At 35.4% G+C, this 20,982-nt stretch overlaps 1 protein-coding gene across 1 annotated transcript in view; it reads left to right on the top strand.

Annotated features, from left to right (window-relative positions):
• The first annotated feature begins 795 nt into the window (after positions 1 to 795).
• LOC121384956 (homeobox protein XHOX-3-like) overlaps positions 796 to 20,982 on the top strand; it is a 20,882-nt gene continuing 695 nt past the window's right edge. The window contains exons 1-3 of the mRNA XM_041515449.1: positions 796 to 1,588; positions 17,687 to 17,847; positions 20,416 to 20,982. The exon at positions 20,416 to 20,982 is cut by the window's right edge and continues 695 nt beyond it. Of these exons, the coding sequence (XP_041371383.1) occupies positions 1,246 to 1,588; positions 17,687 to 17,847; positions 20,416 to 20,940 (1,029 nt within the window). The 5' untranslated portion in view covers positions 796 to 1,245 and the 3' untranslated portion in view covers positions 20,941 to 20,982. The remainder of the gene's footprint in view (positions 1,589 to 17,686; positions 17,848 to 20,415) is intronic.

The raw sequence follows: 20,982 nt of genomic DNA, 5'->3' as shown, positions 1-20,982 counted from the left end.
TTATCACCGCAAAGCAAATATCCTACTAGTCTACAAAGATGAGTGAAGACGTTTTCCCATGACCGTCCCTATCATCTTGTTCGAAGTGGGGCCCCGGGCTCGTTACTTGGTGCGTCTTAACTCGACAGTGACCAGACGTTGTTATTTTTGTGTACAAACAGTCCTCAACACTCTACCTGCAATTAAAAACTTTTGTAAAGGATTGCGACAATCCCGAGTAAATTTGATTTCGTGTACGCCATAAAGTGATAATTCGCAGAGGGGAACACATCAAACGTACAGCTCCCATAACATTTGCACCTCGACAATAACCCGCCAAGCGTTTACGACGGGCGGACACAGGTTATCCGATTACCCAACAACATTATTCTTCTCTCATAAATGATGTTATTTTTATGCCCGCCACAACGATTGCCGTAAACCGCCCAGGGTAACTGTCCGTCTCCTAATCCATTGTTTCCCGGGCCTAACAGATTGTCGGCTATTGTTCCTTTCATTATATGTCCTTTTTGGGCAATTGATTACATTGTCATTTCCGTGATTGCATTTGTTCTTGGAAATAATGTGTTGTCTAGGAAAGACTCATGCCTGGTGGGGCTTTACAGGCACAATCACCACGGCCGTCATTCATCGGTGGAAGTCAGCCAGGCGAGACGCTAATTGGCTGCCTTTATGACTAAACCAACCAATCGCCGACGAGCGTTAACCACTGTTATTATATGCCCCTGACTCTTGGTATCATCTGGTCGTTTAGGACACGCCCATCTCCTAATTGGTCTACGTCACCAATAAGGTGTCCCCGTCGACCTCTTAGAAAGAATCGGCTCTGTAGAAATTATTCAGTAAACAGAGAGAGGTACACGTCATTTGTTCTTCCTCTCACGAGATAATACATTGTCAAGATAGACACAGAGAAACGAACGTAACTTTGCGAACGGCTGTTATTGAGTCAACGTCAACAAACAGTGCTAGTAGAACTGGGTGTATACTCGACGCAGTGGGTTTTTACACCTTTCCGTAAATTAATCGTGGAAATAGTTATTAAAACTGTTATCGCAGCAAGAATTTAGTTGTGTTAACGCCTGAACTTCGTATCGTGTTAAAACGGAACTGATTTCAACTTTTCAAACTACATTTTTTGTTGCAATTTTGCGCAAAGATGACGGAGCAATAATTTCGAATTCGGAACGAAGTACAGACACAAATTTATACAAACCGTGATACGTTGTGTTGGTGTTGACGTGAATGCTACGATACCCCAGCGCAATGCACGTCATATCTCACGGCTCGTTCGTGGACACGGAGACAAGTTGTCCCCCACCAGCCGACAGTCCCAGTGTCGGGAATGTGCACGAGGCGAGCTCGAGACTAGCAGACGACATGGAGGAGGAGATCGACGTGGGCACGACACAGAGCACGGACAGCAGCCTCAACGACAGCCGCACCAGCATCGACAGCAGCCACGGCGGCGTCACGGGCATGGGCTCCGAGGACGACATGCGACGACGTGGCGAGGACACGACGTACCCGGTGTCACCATGTAGCGACGACGACTCTTCCTGTCACAACAGACTGATAGGGAGTAAAGGTAGGCTTGGTTAACACTATCTAGAGCAAGCGCGGCGGAGCAGGGGGAGGTTGGGTGGGGTGGGGGTGGGGGACTCTACCCCTCCACCTATAATTCAGAAACAAAAATATTATTGGTAGTAAATCTTAAGGCAGAGATGAGTTTTGCTTGTAGAATGCAGGAAATTGCATCTCAGGACATCTAGTTTTTCAAACCTCGAAGTCCCTAGACACTTTGCTTTACGCCCTCGATCTCAATCAGCCCCCACCCCCACCCACCCCAATGTCTACTTGCTTCCACCGCGGGCATACTCTAAGAGAAGGGTTTCTTCTTCTGGGTTACTGAGGGTAAAATTACGTACCCTGAAATCTTGGAAATTAATGGACATACTTTTAATAAATTTAGATAGATTACAGATTGTTTTTAAAGTGCATGAAATGTAATTTCCATTTCAAGACATTTCTAACCCATAACCACCAGGTCAAAGTTAGCTTTGCGTGAGTAGAAAATTTCACAGAAGTAGCTATTAAACGTCAACAACTACAGAAGTCTACAGTTATTTTCTAACAAAATATCTATCATTACATGAAATTATTTCGCCAAATTAAAATAAAATTCGCAATTGGCGAATTGGGTAAGTGCCAAGGCTAGCCCTATCACCTAGTAAAAGAACGTATGGTCTGTTTATTTTTACTACGTACTCGCAAATTATTATCTTGCAAAACGCCTGGCGAGCCAACACCGAAAATGACTCTAGTGATATCCGCACACGGTAGATAACGAGTACTGTAGTAAAAAGACATACCGGCATTCGAGTCAATCGCTGGGTAGGAAGAGAACATATTTGAGTGAATCGCTGGGTAGGAAGAGAACATATTTGAGTGAATCGCTGGGTAGGAAGAGAACATATTTGAGTGAATCGCTGGGTAGGAAGAGAACATATTTGAGTGAATCGCTGGGTAGGAAGAGAACATATTTGAATAAATCGCTGGGTAGGAAGAGAACATATTTGAGTAAATTGATGGGTAGGAAGAGAACATATTTGAGTAAATCGCTGGGTAGGGAGAGAACATATCTGAGTAAATTGCTGGGTAGGAAGAGTCGAACGTATGTGTGTGTTTGTGGAAACTCGTTCGACAATTCGGCTTATTTAAATTGTAGGATAAATAGGTTAAATTGTCTGGAAAATTAATCATAAATTATTTGTTTGGCTTCTCAAGGTTTAAGCTACTGTTTTAAAAATACACTATTAACAATTTAATTGTAACCACGAAATAATTAAGTAATGAATAACCATTTATGATATCAATCTTATTAGTTAGTAATGTATATATTAATGTCGCCCTTTTTAATTGTCGTTAATTCAAAAACAAATATTTTTCTTTTTAATTATTTTATATAATTAATTGTTGGTTATAATCAAAATACACAATAATATACGACAAGACCCGTGCATGCCCGTAACTCATATACAGTGTAATACACACAGATTTGTTCTGAATATTTATTGTAGTCTTTCTTCCAGTTTCACTTTATCTGCACTGTTAATTTGTCTTGCTTTATGTTTTATGTATTTACTTTGTTTCAAATATTTGTAGTAATAGTAGTCGCCTATAATGTTATAATATTTGTAATTAGGAGAAGGCCTCGTAAGTTGAATAACTTGTACCCAATCATTTTGTGTATTATATACAATAAAATATGTTTCAAACACACCGATTGATATAATTATATTCTTTAAATGTTTATTTGTTAAATATGTTAAAATATACAGAGCAATTAATACAATTATATAATGCTGTAGATCACACAATACGAATAATCACTGTTAACTTATTTCCATATTTTTGCAATTCTAGTAAAAACCAACTTATATATAATAATAATTATTTTTATAACTGCCTATGGCTGAATTGTCAAGTAAGTGTTTATTTTATTTATTGGTACAATTATATTGATTAAATAGATATTAGTTCATTATTTTAAAATATGTATACATCAGTTAATATAAGTATATTGTTTAAATAGATACTAATTAATTAAGTTAAAATATACACTGATTAAAATAGTGTTTAAATAAGTTGAAATATTAAATACTAATACAGACATTTTAATGTTTATTTATATAGTTTAAAAACAAATCAATTTTATTCATTCGTAATGTAATTATTACAATTTAAAAACAAATTAATTTGAATACAATGAGATTTTCTTTTTCGATAATTACTGGAAAACGAAACTGATTTTTTAATTATTATTAAAAACAATTACATAAAGTTTTAATATTTAATATTTTAGTTAATCTGCATCTTCTAACACTCTTGAAAACCCATCACACAAATATATTATTTACAAATCAATTAGATATAAAAAAAAAAAGCATAATTAAAGTACTTTTCACGTTCATAATCAAATGAACGAATGCATTGGTTTAAACTGATTAAAAAAACCATGTGTATTAAGTTCTAATTTGACTGAGCTATCATTTTATAAATATTATTACTATTATTTCATTTAATAAAAATTTAATCAAACGTATTCTTTTATTAATGGATATACTATATACTATCACATGATAGAGTTAGTTAGCAGGTCCTTTCTGAAGATGAATAATTGAAACATGTAAAGGATATTATTTCTTAAAATTGTTTTTAAATACATATATACTGTACACTTGTTTTCTTGTATCATTTATATATATATATATATATATATATATATATATATATATATATATATATATAATCGAATTTGTTAACTAATGTGCGCGCGTGTATTTTGTGTATTTGCGTAACTGTGTGTACGTGTGTGTGTGCATGCGCGCGCATGTGTGTATACGTTATGATTAGTTCTGATATAGTATATTATTACTTCCTGATTACAATAAATCAAGCTAAACTGCCAGTTTGATGATCACATTTCTGATATTAACAACTTATGTAAAACACTGTAAAATATGAAAAACCAATACAAACAATTATCAGAATGGCATTTAGCTTATTACAATATTGATGTATAAAACCCGATAAGAAAGGATATTACACCTAAAACATCATAAAAGTAATTATTAGCGAAATAAATGAATAGTAAATGGAATAGTGTAAAACTAATTCAAAATAGATAGAAATCGTAGCATCATTTTGATTATGTTTGTAACATATTAACAAAACATTAACGATGTTTACTACCACATTATTTTATTATTACATTCAGTACTTGGAAATAATTCAACTTAGCTTCATTGTCAATAGTTTTATCATTGTCTCGCCTTGACCATAGTTTGACACCCAACAGCCGATGTATTTTTCGTGCTGGGGTGTCGTTAAACATTCATTCATTCATTCATTCATTCATTCATTCCGAAGAACATGTCCGTTATTTTAATGATATAATTTATATTTACAGTACAAATACATGTATTCAAAAATTAAAATTACGTTTGTATTATACATATGATGAAAAAAAATCTATAATTTTATAAATATGTATACATTAAATATACAAACCTCAATATCAAGGAAATTAAAAATCATATTTTTTTTTTACCAAATATGTATACATTGATAGAATGTATATCAGTGATAAAGTTCAAGTAAAAATATGTATACATTGATAGAATTTATATCAGTGATAAAGTTCAAGTAAAAATGTGACGTTTTTTAAAGGACATTCCTGAGTTTACTACAATGTAAGATGTTTCTGACTAATAAAATATTGCTACGATTAAACTTACATATTAAATATATTTTCTTGTTTAGAATATCAGTGTCTGTATATATTTAATGTGTTTCTGGTCGTCTTAATATTTGTAAGAAGCCCAAACTGGATTTTGTCTTCAAATAATTTCCTACGTAAGAAAAAATATATTTTAGGAAATAAAATGAAATTTAACCTAGTACAAATATTAGAACGATCAGAAACACGTTTAGTATACAGCCATTAATATATTATGCAGAAAAATGTATTTGATATGTAATTACAATCGTTAAAAAGTCTCTGTTAGTCGGTAATTGCAGCAAACTCAGGAATGTCCCTTTAACACGAATTAATAATAATTTTAGTCTGAAATAATTATGTGTGCATAGATAGATGTTACATCAGTGATAACATTTAAGTAGAAATGTGAAAATGTAATACATCTTGGATATATTTTCGTAGATATATTATTAATATGAAGGTAAATATTAAAATGATTACTAAAACAAAAATATTGTTCGTAATTTGGGTTGAAAACATAATCGAGTTCACTGTGGTTTGGCAAAACAAAAACAAAATAATTGAAGTATAATCAGAAACAATCAATTAATTCTGTCCTTCAAGGAAACATAGTTGCAACAATACTTATCCTATGTCAAAGCTGCTACGTCTGTGTTATTCAGTTTGGGAAAAAGCTTTGAAAAATCTCTTTTTAAACTTGTCCTCTTCAAACATAGCAAATTACAAATTCACGACAATCAAGTATTCTGAATAATGAAATGTGAAAAATCTTCTTAAATTCCTGGAACATTTTGTAACTTAGTCTAAATGTACAAACGAAAATATATTTATACTGGGTTTTTTATTTGCATTTGCATAATGTGGATACATAACTGATCGCATTAAGACTAGAGCACACATATTAATTATATGTATCGGCTATTGGATGTAAAAACTATTTCATTATTTTTGACACGTGGCCTGAGAGGAAGTCCTCTGCATTTTTAAAATAAGCAGTATAGAGACTTTTATATGGTGCTGTTACTGTCCTCTATTACTGTGCCCATGTCCTATGTAATGTTCAGGCACGTCCATGTCAAGCCTGGGGACAGACAGAAGTACCCCCCCCCCCCCTAAAAAAAAAAGAAGAAGCAATAAAAAAAAAAAAAAAAAGCCCACCAAAACTTGTATATGCACTATCCACAGGCGGACAGAACATGACACGTTTTTGTGTGTGTTTTTTTGTGGATATACGAGTCGTAGGGCACTGGCTGGAACGACAGAAAAAGAAAAAAACCCCACACAAACAGTCAGAGAGATTCGATCCTTGGACAGGTAGCTGAGGTCTGTGTCTAGAACAGCGAGCTTGAGCCACGATGTAAGCACAACAATAAAACAAAACCACGGCGAAGTTGCCAGCCTCGGTGACGTAATGATAAATTCACTGAGCTGAAGGCTTGTAGTTACTTTTAAAAACATGTTGGTTTTATTTAACGACACCACTAGAGCACATTGATTTATTAATCATCGGCTATTGGATGTCAAACATTTGGTAATTTTAACATATAGTCTTAAAGAGGAAATCCGCTACATTTTCCCATCAATATCAAGGCATATTTTATATGCACCATCTGACAGACATGATAGCAAATACCACGGCCTTTGTTACACCAGTCGCGGTGCACTGACTGGAACGAGAAATAGCTCAATGGGCCCACCGACGGGGATTGATCCCAAACCGACCTCGCATCAAGCGAGCGCTGTAGTTACTTTAACTGACTTTTGTTTAATTGAGAAACCAATCCCTAATAATGAACATCTGTTCTGGGCGGATGAACTAAAAACGGTGTGCCCAGGGCAGCGTGCTTGAACCTTAATTCAATACCAGCACGCACGAGGATGGAATTGCATTCTTGTACATTTCCACAGATGTTCTTTTCTCTGACGTCAGACAATAGCGAGATGGGGGAAAGTTGTATTATCGTTTAGCGTGTCGACTTTATTGCAACACCATATGTAGTTATGTTCCATCTATCCACGCATTGTAATGACCTAGGCTGTGATTACACGCTGATGTTTGCGCCCAATCCACCTTATCCATCCCTCATCGTGTTCATTCAGTCTCAATCAAACAACAGCTGCCGCGTCACGGTGGTTATCGAAAATAACATCTTCATTTAATTGTCGAATTTCACGTCTGTGCAGTGTACGTTTTTTCGCCGCAGTGTTACACGATCAATGGTACAAATATACGCCATTTGAGAATTAAATGCTTACTGTATATGCACAGTGACAATCTTTTGTATAAATATTTAAAATATTAATATAAATATACGTAGACACTTGTATTACTATGTTCAAAGAATCCATATTTATTTATTTATATCAACTTATTTTCATGCTTAATAGCCAGTTAAGGTCCAAGCACACTGTTCTGGGAACGCACCTCAGCCATCTGGGCTGTCTGTCCTGGTCAGTCAGTTAGTGGTTAGTGAGAGAGTGAGAGAGAGAGAGAGAGAGAGAGAGAGAGAGAGAGAGAGAGAGAGAGAGAGAGAGAGAGAGAGAGAGAGAGAGAGAGAGAGAGAGAGAGAGAGAGAGAGAGAGAGAGAGAGAAGAGGGTGTGGTTGTCTTACATCTACCCGTTGAGCCGTTAAAACTCGCTCTGGGTGGGAGCCGGTACCGGGCTGCGAACCCTACACCTACCAGCCTTATGTCCGATGGCTTAACCACGACACCACCGAGGCCGGTGGGGAATCTATAAATATATATTTGTATTACAAGTTTAAATTGAGAATAGACAACTGAAATAATAATAAAACATGTTTTAATGACACACCAGCACATTAATTAATTAATCAATCAATCAATCAATCAATCAATCAATCAATCAATCAATCAATCAATCAATCAATACATCCATTCAGTTTTCCAACCATCCATCGACCCATCCGTTGATGTTAAAGTTTGTTTCGTTTAACAACACTAGAGCACATTGATATATTAATCACCGGCTATTGGACGTCAAATATTTGGTAATTCTGATATAGTCTTAAACATTCTTTCTGTCACCCAACTGAAATAAATGCACGTATTCTCTGCGTGCAATATACCAGGCGCTTGTACACGGGGGGGGGGGGGGGGGGGGGGGTTGACTACTATAGACGTACGGGCTCTCATTTTTGTAGGGGATAGGCTGGCTTTTTACCCGAATTAAACAAAAATGCCCGAATCTGCATAACAACATCTATTCATATTAGCACTACTACCAAACAGCTATATAGGGTTGCAAACGAATCTCTGCGTATTTTTACGTGTATTATAGCTAATTTTGATGGTAGAATTATGAAAATACATGGTAAAAAGGTATCAGATTAACACATTTCCCCCGAATATCTCTATCATTTTTGCCCAAATTTGAAGTTTTGCTCCAGCACTGGGGGCAGTTGCTTCCCACCTCCCCCGTCTCGTATGCCTGTGTCGACCACCACCAACCTCCCTGCTTAAGAAAGCTTTTCCCAGTACCTCTTCAGGGGGAGCATGTCTCGACCACTTATAAACGTCGCTTGCCACAGTATTTCCCCCCACCCTACCCCACCCCACCTCCCTCCCCCTTGCTAAACTTCCTGCACACGCTAAACTGCCTGGATATACACGACCTTACACAACAGAACAAACCACCGACGACCAGTGTGTGTGACACAACAAGTAGCTTTACACTTCGCTTGTTTCCTTAACAGAGAGACGGCTCAGACGCGGGGGAGGTTGTGGTTAGGAGGGGGGAGGCGGGGGGGGGGGGGGGGGGGGGGGGGTCGACGTGACACGAGCTATGTTTGTAAGTTCGAATGTACGATAATGATTCATGTTATATATTCATACAATGTACGCCTGTACGCAGTTGACTTACCGACAAATAATAGTTAAGTCCAGATCAGTAGGTTCAGTTCAAACACCCCCACCCCCACGCCAACCCCCACACCCAATTTAATATTCTTTTGTATGGAAAATAATTCAACTAATTCAGCGAATGAATGGATGAATGAATAAAAAATACGAATGAATGCTATTACATTAAATAACAATATTAAAAAATAAATAAACGAATACTGAATGTTATTGTCAGTATTTTAAAGCACATAGAAATAACTTAGAAACTACTTTTAAATAAATATGTTCTGTAATTTTAATAAATGCATACAAATTTATCTTTTAAAAAACTGAATGAAGTTATTATTTTAAAATATTAAAACATTTTGTTCCCACAACATAACAAATATATGCTATTTAAATAACAAAAGCACTTTATTTATTTAGCGAAATTATAAATATAACAAAAGAGTTGCTGCTCATTTAGTGAAGAAAAAAAAAAAAACATTCAAAAAGATATTCCCTAAAGACTGGACTAATTTACACCTGGAATGGTTGATTTCTCCCTGTAAACCTCTGTTCGTTTCACCCCCCGCGGTTCTCGAAAACCGCGACTCCTATTAGCGAAATCTACCTAGCACGTCATCTCGTTGATCAGCCCGGCTCACCTAGGAGGTATTGACAGGTGTCAATACAAGGCATAGCAGATGCTTCTGTTTTGAAACTCGGCGACAATGGGATGCATATTAGGCAATTACACCCCCCGCTGAGGCTCGGTTTTGAGTTAAAACGAACCTTCGTCGCTGCAAGGAAGTAGTATAGTTTGAATTGATACTGATTAAGTGATAACAATTTTCCGATATTTCCTATCTTTCTCATGCACTATGGTTTATTTCTTTGAATTTTTGAAATATTGCGGCTGTTGATTCTATTTTTAGGAGACAAACGTATTGAGGTTTGTGTTGAATAATGGCTAGTTCACAGGGGCGGGTTTTGGGGGGAGGTCATGCAGTGCATGACCCGCCTATCCTTTGTCATATTTTATTATTAATTTAAAATAGGGTATTGTGTATTGTGGGACTACACTGAACAAAAACATGAGAAAAGTGAAGTGAAAAAAAAAAAAAAAAAAAAAACCTCTTGAAAATTGTTTTGTCTTAAGACATTCTTGAAACGATGTCATGTGATTTTTCACCAAATACCAATTATTTAAAACAATAATGGAGTTGAAACGAACTCCGAATGAAGACCCAAAAAGTATTTTAAAAATAAAACATTATGGAAATAATAATAACAAAACAAACAAAATTAAAAATAATCTAATAATAAAAACTACCCAAAAGCCAACAACAACAACACAAACATAATTCAAATAAATAGCAAGTAATAAAATATTGATAAAATTTAATAAAAAATACGCAAATTATATTTCAAACGAAGGGTACATATTTATGGCAGTCAAATAATCTGCAATACTTGAGTTTAAAACTATATAGTTATTCCGTAAATGAGACTATATTTTCCCACGTAAATACAGGACTAATGTCGGTCGCCCCGAGCTAATAATTGAATCCACTTTTCGTGCAGGTATCGGCGACACATTGAAACAACACTCCCCTGGTCTTTGACAGAAGGTAGTGTCTGCGCCGTGAAATAGACAACCCCCAGACGTGTTGATTTCAATAACAGCTGGACCCGTCACTTGCCGGGCGATTTTCTCTCCAATTATTGACACAAACCCTTCCGTAACAATCACTAAGCGGAAACAGATATAATAACTTCCAATAAGCTTAGTCGGGCGCTCGCCCTCTTTCAATAGCAAACCAGGCGTATTAGCATGTCAACAAATTGGAAATTAACAAGTTAATGAGGCGAGGTAATTGACAAGCGTTTTGCAGATTGAAATCAATTAGACCAACTGAGACAGAATTACAGACGGAGATGAAATAACACAGCTCGTTGCATTTAGCTGTGGACATTACAACTAAAAAAAAAATCGAAAGTTATTTAGGCTTGTAAAAGACGGTAACATTAAATTATAATTAAAGGGAGGGATAGTGGAGCTATTTAGGGCTTGAGGTATCCTAGCATCTGGAGAAGAAAACAGAACTATTTTAGTTGATGATTTTCAGCACTGTTAAATATTTGTTCCAGCCAGTGCACCACGACTGGTATATCAAAGGCCGTGGTATGTACTACCCTATATGTGTGATGGTGCATATAAAAGATCCCTTTGCTGCTAATCGAAAAGAGTAGCTCATGGAGTAGCGACAACGGGTTTCCTCTCTCAATACCTATGTCCGACACCATATAACCGTAAATAAAATGTGTTGAATGCGTCGTTAAATAAAACATTTCCTTACTTCTTAAATATTTTATTTATTTATATATACTTGGACAAAAAAGTAAATCACATAATACTTATAATTTGTATGAAGAATAAAGGATATGAGTAATATGCCTTTAGATGAAAAGTACAAATATATTTTTATACGAAATGTATGCATTTAATACTACATTTAAACTATATCTGGAAATATTGGACTTGATTCTAACGACATTAAATAGTTTGATTACGTTATTTCACCGATAATCTTCCTACACCATGATATGCCAAATGTTCTTAACATTTTGCTTATTTTATTAACATATTTATTCAGTCAGATTGGGTTACTCAAATATATTTTCAAATATGGGCTTCTTACATTTTGGTTGGGCCTTGTTAAAATCTTTAAAAAGCCTGTTAAATAAAAAAAATACTTGCCCGGTTAAAAACAAAGCTAATTTCGTCCCCTGATATATATATATATATATATATATATATATATATATATATATATATATATATATATATATATAATGTACACACACACACACACACACACACACACACACACACACACACACACACGTGTTGATTTCATTAACAACTGGACTGGTCACTTGCCAGGCGATTTTCTCCAATTATTGACACAAACTCTTCCGCAACAGTATCTAAGCGGAAACAGCTATAACAACTTTCAATAATTTAAATAATAATAATGTAGTTGAAACGAACTACGAATGAAAACCCAAAAATTATTTTAATATTCTAAATAATTAAATGTAAATATATTTTTGTATAGATTAAATAGATTAGACAGATATACATAAATACATAATTGTTATTTTAAACAAATAGAATCTTTATAATAACCTCTTGTCGAATTACAATATTGTTCTAATCAAATGTAGAATACTGATCTACATTCTTGTTAAAGGGACATTCCTGAGTTTGCTGCAATTGTTTTTAGATGCTATTGACTAACAGAGACTTTTTAACGATTGTAATTACATATCAAATTTATTTTGCTGCATAAACTATTAGTAGCTGTATATTAAAAAAAATTCTGATCGTTCTAATATTTGTACTATGTTAAATTTCATTTTATTTGTTAAAATATATTTTTTTCGTACTTACGAAATTATTTGAAGACAAAATCCAGTTTGGGCTTGTTACAAACATTAAGACGACCAGAAACACATTGAATACAAGGACACCAATATTCTAAACAAGAAAATATATTTAATATGTAAGTTTAATCGTAGAAATATTTTATTAGTCGCAAACATCTTACATTGCAGCAAACTCAGGAATGCCCCTTTAACTGAGTAAAAACAAATCAATCAAATCCATATTTAGATATTTTTGTGGCAGTGCGTTATTTATATTGTCTTGCTAACTGGTTTCCGTTCTTGCTTGCTTATTTTATATACGTCCTATGCATATATTAGAACAAAAGGAAAATCTGCAGGCGCGGATCCAAGGGAGGGTGCTGGGGGGTGCGCACCCCCAATAATTTCGAATTACCCCAAAACGGCTAACTGTGTTGTAAATGAATACCGTCCAATAAAACTATCTGTGTTTAGTGGCGGGTTCGAAACCCCTGTGGTATATGAGCAGGTATAACTAGTTACCTACCTACCCGTGCTTAGTGTAAATCGTGCTGGTGTTTTGGGGATCATGCATGTCAGTGGACTTCCATATATTTTAGATGCCCTTTCTAAACGTCGCCACCCTCGCTAGACTCGATGGGTACTCGTTCCAAACGTTGCATCATACCAGGAAAAGTCGTTCATCTGCTTCTGATGTTAACGGTGATTAATTGAATCAGTCTTACATGTTAAACATTTATAAATAATATTTTACTTGTCTAATTGAAAATCATTTCCGACTGCAATGTGACAACGCTAAATGTTCCACAACTGTTATATAATATACAGACAAGCAAACAAACAAAACAAACAACAACAAAAACCCCAACCAAAAAGAAAACAAAACACGCTTACCAGTGCCGTTGTTTACAGGAGTAGCAATATTTGTTCAAATTCAATTCAAATACATAATTATTAACACACATAACAAGAACAGACATCAACATAGAAGTATCTATAGTTAACATAGAACACCAGATAAGCAATCAAAATTGCTAAACAAACTGCGGAGAAACAGTTTACAAGTCCGTTCCATCCTCCTACACAAATATTTGTTGTACATAATTTTAGTTTGTTTTGACGTAAGAAGAAACATGAAAGTATTTTGGAAATAATAAAAAAATTACTATTTTGTGTACTATTTAGTATTGTAGTAAATTCCTTAGTATTAAAACAAGCATTCGCTGTGGGAAGGACTATAAATAATTTTAAAATAAATATAGTTAGGTCTATCAATAATGACGCTTTACATAATGACAACGTACCTTTCATTTTAAAAACACTAGGATTAATTCTATAATATTGGGCTTTTTTTTAGTTTAAATTTTCTTCTAATGTTTTTAATATTATGACTTTTACAACTGAATAAATAGCCATGTTCAGATTATCAAATATTGAAAGATAAAAACATTAAAACCAATTGCCATGGATCTGGCCACATAATATATACGCAACACTTGACACAAAAACAAATTATATTTACAAACGTTGTTAATAAGAAAACTAACGTGCTTTTCATATATAAAAGTGGAGCATATATATATATATATATATATATATATATATATATATATATATAGTCAAGTGTTATTCCGCGATTGAGGGTGAGTGGTAAAAACAAGGGGTGGGGATAGTATGGATCCTGTTACCCTAAGTAAAATTAACTAATTAGTATAATGAAAACCAATTCTTCAAGATTTTATTTTATGTTGCCCCTTCTCTAATGATTTAAGAGCTTTGTATGTAAAAAAAAATTATTATAGGGTTCACCCAAATATGATAAAATTACTACAGCTGCTAAACAGCAATAATACTAAAGAATTATGTAATTTGGGGAAATATTTATGTAAGGTATTTAAGAAACGTGATGCAGTTATAAATGGCACATAGGGGCGAGTCCTTTAATGTATTTTGTGAATATATTTTTGTATTTGTAACATTGTCCGCTGTTGGAATAATGTTACACCTTGCACTTGACATGTACATATATGTTGTATTTTACTTGTGCAAATGATGAGCTGTAACAGCTCAAAGTTAAATAAAGAATTGAAGATCCACGACAGTTAAAACAATCATTCGGATTACTTGTACAACCACCGCTACTAATCTTTAGAACTGCTCTTAACTGTCATTCTATAAAGTGTGCGATAATAATATTTTACAAGTGTTTCGTGAAATGTGTTGGAAGTGTGATATTAATTTTATTACTCCAGTCAACAAATATTTAAAACTTGTGATGCAATTTTACACGAATGTCTTTTTTTTTCTTTTTTTTTAAAAGTCCAACGCTTTATGACATGTATCAGCATGGTGGATATTAAAAGCTAAACGGTGCTAATTTCCCGATGACGTATTTCCCGACACAGGAGACATCCTACGTCGTAAATATCTAGGCACCCTTAATAAAAATGTCGTTATTGCGATCTGATTACAGGCGGAATACGGAGGGCGGCTATTTAGCAGCCATTAACGAAAAACAAGCCATGAAACGGAGGGCTTTAGCGAGCCCCGATCTAAATAGTGTGGAAATAAAAACCTCTTTGATCTGCAGTGATAACATCTCTCAGAGGGTAAGTATGGCTGATTATAGTCCATCGAGACGCCCCAGCCAATGGGTGGTCTGCGTGCACTTGTCACGTGACCGTCCCGGCAATTTATGACGAGCGTGCTAATTGATGACGTAATGAGAAGATGGTAAGGGGGGCCGACAGGTGCTTCGATTTAGTAGACCAGGCAGGAAGGAAAAATTTGATACGAGGTGCGATGTTTGTCAAGTTTCGTGTGTGAGTGGTTCTCGTCGGCTCCAAGACAAGGTGACAGCCAGCACTGTATTCCTACGTTATAATTCTTCCTCTCCTGTCGTAGCCATGGCGACACATCGTGCATGACACTAATGATGGATTCACGCGACACGAATGACGTTTCATCAGGTCCACAGCAGCACACCAATAACACTCTCAAATTGTATTTCGTTTCAGTTTATTAATATGCGCTTATATCAAATTATCAGTGGCGGATCTGGGGAGTGGGGGTTGGGGCAGGAGCCCACCCCCTCCCTAAATTTGGCGATAGTTTTTATTATTATTATTTAATCTTTTCACTTTTTACGTTGAAGAATTCGAGAAATGCCTTCTGGAATGTTTATGGTTTTCCGCCACATGTCATTGGGATTTTGTGGATCCGCCACTGATTATGGTTGACGCACGTAGTCTACCCCCCCCCCCCCCCCTTAACCCAGCTATCTGTTGAGGAAATAGGTTATTTGTTAGTCAAGACTCACATAGCTTGGAGCCGATACTAGCAGGCGAACCCAGTACCCAACAGCTTTAACCCGATGTCTTAATCAATAGCCTAACAAAGACTGTAGATCGTCGGAACCACGCCCCTTTGGATCCCACGGTCATAATACAAATAATATGAAACTTAAAATGAAATGAGAACATATTATTAGATAAAATAAGTAAATAAACTTAATAATTAAACAACGATAAATAAATAAATAAATAAATAACAAATAAACATATAAATACAAATATAATATTTTACACTTTTTTTTTACTTACATTGATTTTTTTTTTAATGCATTAATATTGTTGACGCATTAGATTTCCGTTAATGATATTTAATATTACAAATACAAAATATATTTACAGTATAGGTTTAGTATAGCACACACAACATCAAACTAAATAATAACGAATACCAACGCACTCAGTAAATACAGAAAAACTAAATAAACAAACAAATAAATAAATAAATAAATACATTTGTAAATAAATATATAAATAAGTAAATAAATAAATATAAACAAACAAATAGATAAATAGATAAAAAATTAATAAATAAATAAATAAAAAGATAGATAGATAGATTGTTAGATAGATAGATAGATAAATAAACTTAAACAAATAAATAAATATAAATTATACATAAATTAATATAAATAAATTAATTAATCACAAAAATTACCCCTTCACCAGCATCTACGAAAACAAATATAAGAAAAATCTACAACAAAAATTACACCATATCGCGAGTTTAAACAATTTTATAATTTGATTTTAAATTAACTACTGATTTTGCCGCCATTGTAACACGTTTCCGAACAACTGGATTTAATTTTTGTTTCTGAATAATATTGTACGTACGAACAAAAAAAAAAAAAAAAATCACACACGCACACGCACACACAGAGAGAGAGGGGGGGGGGCACATCCAATAAGTCAATGAGCTCTACTGATGTTGTTAAACAAAATAAACTTTAACTTTAAGAATATATGTAAAAATTATCAAATGTTTGATATCCAGTACCCGATGATTATTGAATCGATGGACCCATTGAACTATTTCTCGTTCCAGCCAGTGCACCACAAGTGGTATTTCAAAGGCCGTGGTATGTGTTTTCCTGTCTCTGGGAAAGTGCACATAAAAGACCCCATGCTGCGTTAGGAAAACTGTATCGGGTTTTTCTCTGATGATTACGTGTTAGAATGATCAAATGTTTGACATCCAATAGCCGATGATTAATTCATTAACTGTAAGACTGTACGTAACAATTACCAAATGTTGCAAATCCAATACCCTATGATTAATTAATAAATCAATGTGCTCTTGGGGCGGCACGTAGCCCAGTGTTACAGCGCTCGCTTGGTGCGCAGTCGGTGTGGGATCGATACCCCTTGGTGGGTCCATTGGACTATTTATCGTCCCAGGCAGTGCACCACGACTGGTATATAAAATGCCGTGATATGTGCTAACCTGTCTGTGCTGCTAATCAAAAAGAGTAGCCCATGAGGTGGCGACAGCGGGTTTCTTCTCTCAATATCTGTGTGGTCCTTAACCGTATGTCTGACGCCATATAACCGTAAACAAAATGTGTTGAGTGCATTGTTAAATAAAACATTTCTTTCTTTCAGTATGCTCTAGTGTTGTCGTTAAACCAAACAAACTTTAACTCTAAGAATATACGTCAAAATTACCAAATGTTGCACATCTAATACCTTATGATGAATTAATAAATCAATGTGCTCTAGTGTTGTCATTAAACAAGACAAACATTAACGTTTGCCTGTTGTTGTGTTTTAGACACGAGTCCAGACGACAACGGAGTGCGGCGCTATCGCACGGCCTTCACCCGCGAGCAGATCGGACGTCTGGAGAAAGAGTTCCTCAAGGAGAACTACGTGTCGAGACCGAAACGCTGCGAGCTCGCCGCCTCGCTCAACCTGCCAGAGAGCACCATCAAGGTAAACACTCTATACATTAAACTATCAAGGTACACACACTGTACATTAAACCATCAAGGTAAACGCGCTATATATTAAACTATCATGGTAAACACACTATACATTAAACCATCAAGGTAAACACTCTATACATTAAACTATCAAGGTACACACACTGTACATTCAACCATCAAGGCAAACACACTATACATTAAACTATCAAGGTACACACACTGTACATTCAACCATCAAGGTAAACATACTGTACATTCAACCATCAAGGTAAACACTCTATACATTAAACTATCAAGGTAAACACACTGTACATTAAACCATCAAGGTAAACACACTATACATTAAACCATCAAGGTAAACACGCTATACATTAAACCATCAAGGTAAACACAGTATATATTAAACTATCAAGGTAAACACACTATACATTAAACTATCATGGTAAACACACTATACATTAAACTATCAAGGTAAACACACTATACATTAAACTATCATGGTAAACACTCTATACATTAAACCATCAAGGTAAACACAGTATATATTAAACTATCAAGGTAAACACACTATACATTAAACTATCATGGTAAACACACTATACATTAAACTATCAAGGTAAACACACTATACATTAAACCATCAAGGTAAACACTCTATACATTAAACCATCAAGGTAAACACAGTATATATTAAACTATCAAGGTAAACACACTATACATTAAACTATCATGGTAAACACTATACATTAAACTATCATGGTAAACACACTATACATTAAACTATCGAGGTAAACACACTATACATTAAACTATCAAGGTAAATACTCTATACATTAAACCATCGAGGTAAACACACTATACATTAAACCATCGAGGTAAACACACTATACATTACACTATCATGGTAAACACTATATACATTAAACCATCGAGGTAAACACACTATACATTAAACTATCGAGGTAAACACACTATACATTAAACTATCAAGGTAAATACTCTATACATTAAACCATCAAGGTAAACACACTATACATTAAACCATCGAGGTAACACACACTGTACATTAAACCATCGAGGTAAACACACTATACATTAAACTATCATGGTAAACACACTATACATTAAACTATCATGGTAAACACTATATACATTAAACCATCGAGGTAAACACACTATACATTAAACCATCGAGGTAAACACTATACATTAAACCGTCAAGGTTAAACACACTATACATTAAACCATTAAGGTAAACACACTATACATTACACTATCATGGTAAACACTATATACATTAAACCATCGAGGTAAACACACTATACATTAAACCATCGAGGTAAACACTATACATTAAACCGTCAAGGTAAACACACTATACATTAAACCATCAAGGTAAACACACTATACATTACACTATCATGGTAAACACTATATACATTAAGCCATCGAGGTAAACACACTATACATTAAACCATCGAGGTAAACACACTATACATTAAACCATCGAGGTAAACACAATATACATTAAACCATCAAGGTAAACACACTGTACATTAAACCGTCAAGGTAAACACACTATACATTAAACGATCAAGGTAAACACACTGTACATTAAACCATCAAGGTAAACACACTATACATTAAACCATCGAGGTAAACACACACTGTACATTAAACCATCAAGGTAAACACACTATATATTAAACCATCGAGGTAAACACACTATACATTAAACCATCAAGGTAAACACACCATACATTAAACCATCGAGGTAAACACACTGTACATTAAACGATCAAGGTAAACACACTGTACATTAAACCATCCAGGTAAACACACTGTACATTAAACCATCGAGGTAAACACTCTATACATTAAACCATCAAGGTAAACACACTGTACATTAAACCATCAAGGTAAACACACTATACATTAAACCATCAAGGTAAACACACACTGTACATTAAACCATCAAGGTAAACACACTATACATTAAACCATCGAGGTAAACACACTATACATTAAACCATCAAGGTAAACACACCATACATTAAACCATCGAGGTAAACACACTGTACATTAAACGATCAAGGTAAACACACTGTACATTAAACCATCCAGGTAAACACACTGTACATTAAACCATCGAGGTAAACACTCTATACATTAAACCATCAAGGTAAACACACTGTACATTAAAGAGACAGACCCTTGCGCTTCTCACAGGCAGGATAGCACAAACCATGGCCTTTGTTGAACCAGTTATGGATCACTGGTCGGTGCAAGTAGTTTACACCTACCCACTGAGCCTTGCGGAGCACTCACTCAGGGTTTGGAGTCGGTATCTGGATTAAAAATCCCATGCCTCGACTGGGATCCGAACCCAGTACCTACCAGCCTGTAGACCGATGGCCTAACCACGACGCCACCGATGCCGGTAAAGGGCTGTAGTGGTGTCGTTAAATAAAACAAACTTTACTTTTCAATCTCAGTCAGCCCCCGAATGTCTACTTGCTATTGTCGTGCCTGTTCAGTTGTTAATTGTTCATGTTTTTTCTGTTGTTTTTTTTAGGTTTGGTTCCAGAACCGTCGGATGAAGGACAAACGTCAGCGGATGGCCATGGCATGGCCTTATGGAATTGCTGATCCGCATCTGTACGCTTACATCGCCGCTGCCGCTGCTTCCTACCCGTACGGACTCGCCACTGGGAGCCCATTCGGTTGTTACTCCGGAGTACCCATGCAGAGGCCACAGGCTGCTCTTCCACAAATGATTCCGACTAGTGGCTTGCGACCGAACACCGACTTTCTGAACAACATCACAAACTCTTTCATGAGACCCCCAGCCATAGCAGTCCCGCATCCAATGCATTCGTCTCCTCCCATTGGCTGTGCAATTAGGTCACCGTTGGAAACAGCCTCAATGCTAAGTCACGGAGCGCCGCCTGCCGGTTCCCCGTCTCGTGTTTCGAACAGTCCGTACACCAGTGCTGTGAACGTCGCTACGTCAATCTCTACGGCGCATGCGCAAAAGCGAAGTTCTACGGCGCCAAATGGACTTTTCAGACCGTTTCAGTCGGAGGTGGAAAGAACATGATAAGATATCTGCTTTGTGTTACTTTTGCTTGATATATAAATG

This window comes from Gigantopelta aegis, chromosome 11 (assembly GCF_016097555.1).
Source record: "Gigantopelta aegis isolate Gae_Host chromosome 11, Gae_host_genome, whole genome shotgun sequence".
NCBI classification, from domain to species: domain Eukaryota; kingdom Metazoa; phylum Mollusca; class Gastropoda; order Neomphalida; family Peltospiridae; genus Gigantopelta; species Gigantopelta aegis.
The sequence above is the reverse complement of the archived record's forward strand: the minus strand, read 5'-3'. Positions and strand labels throughout refer to the sequence as shown.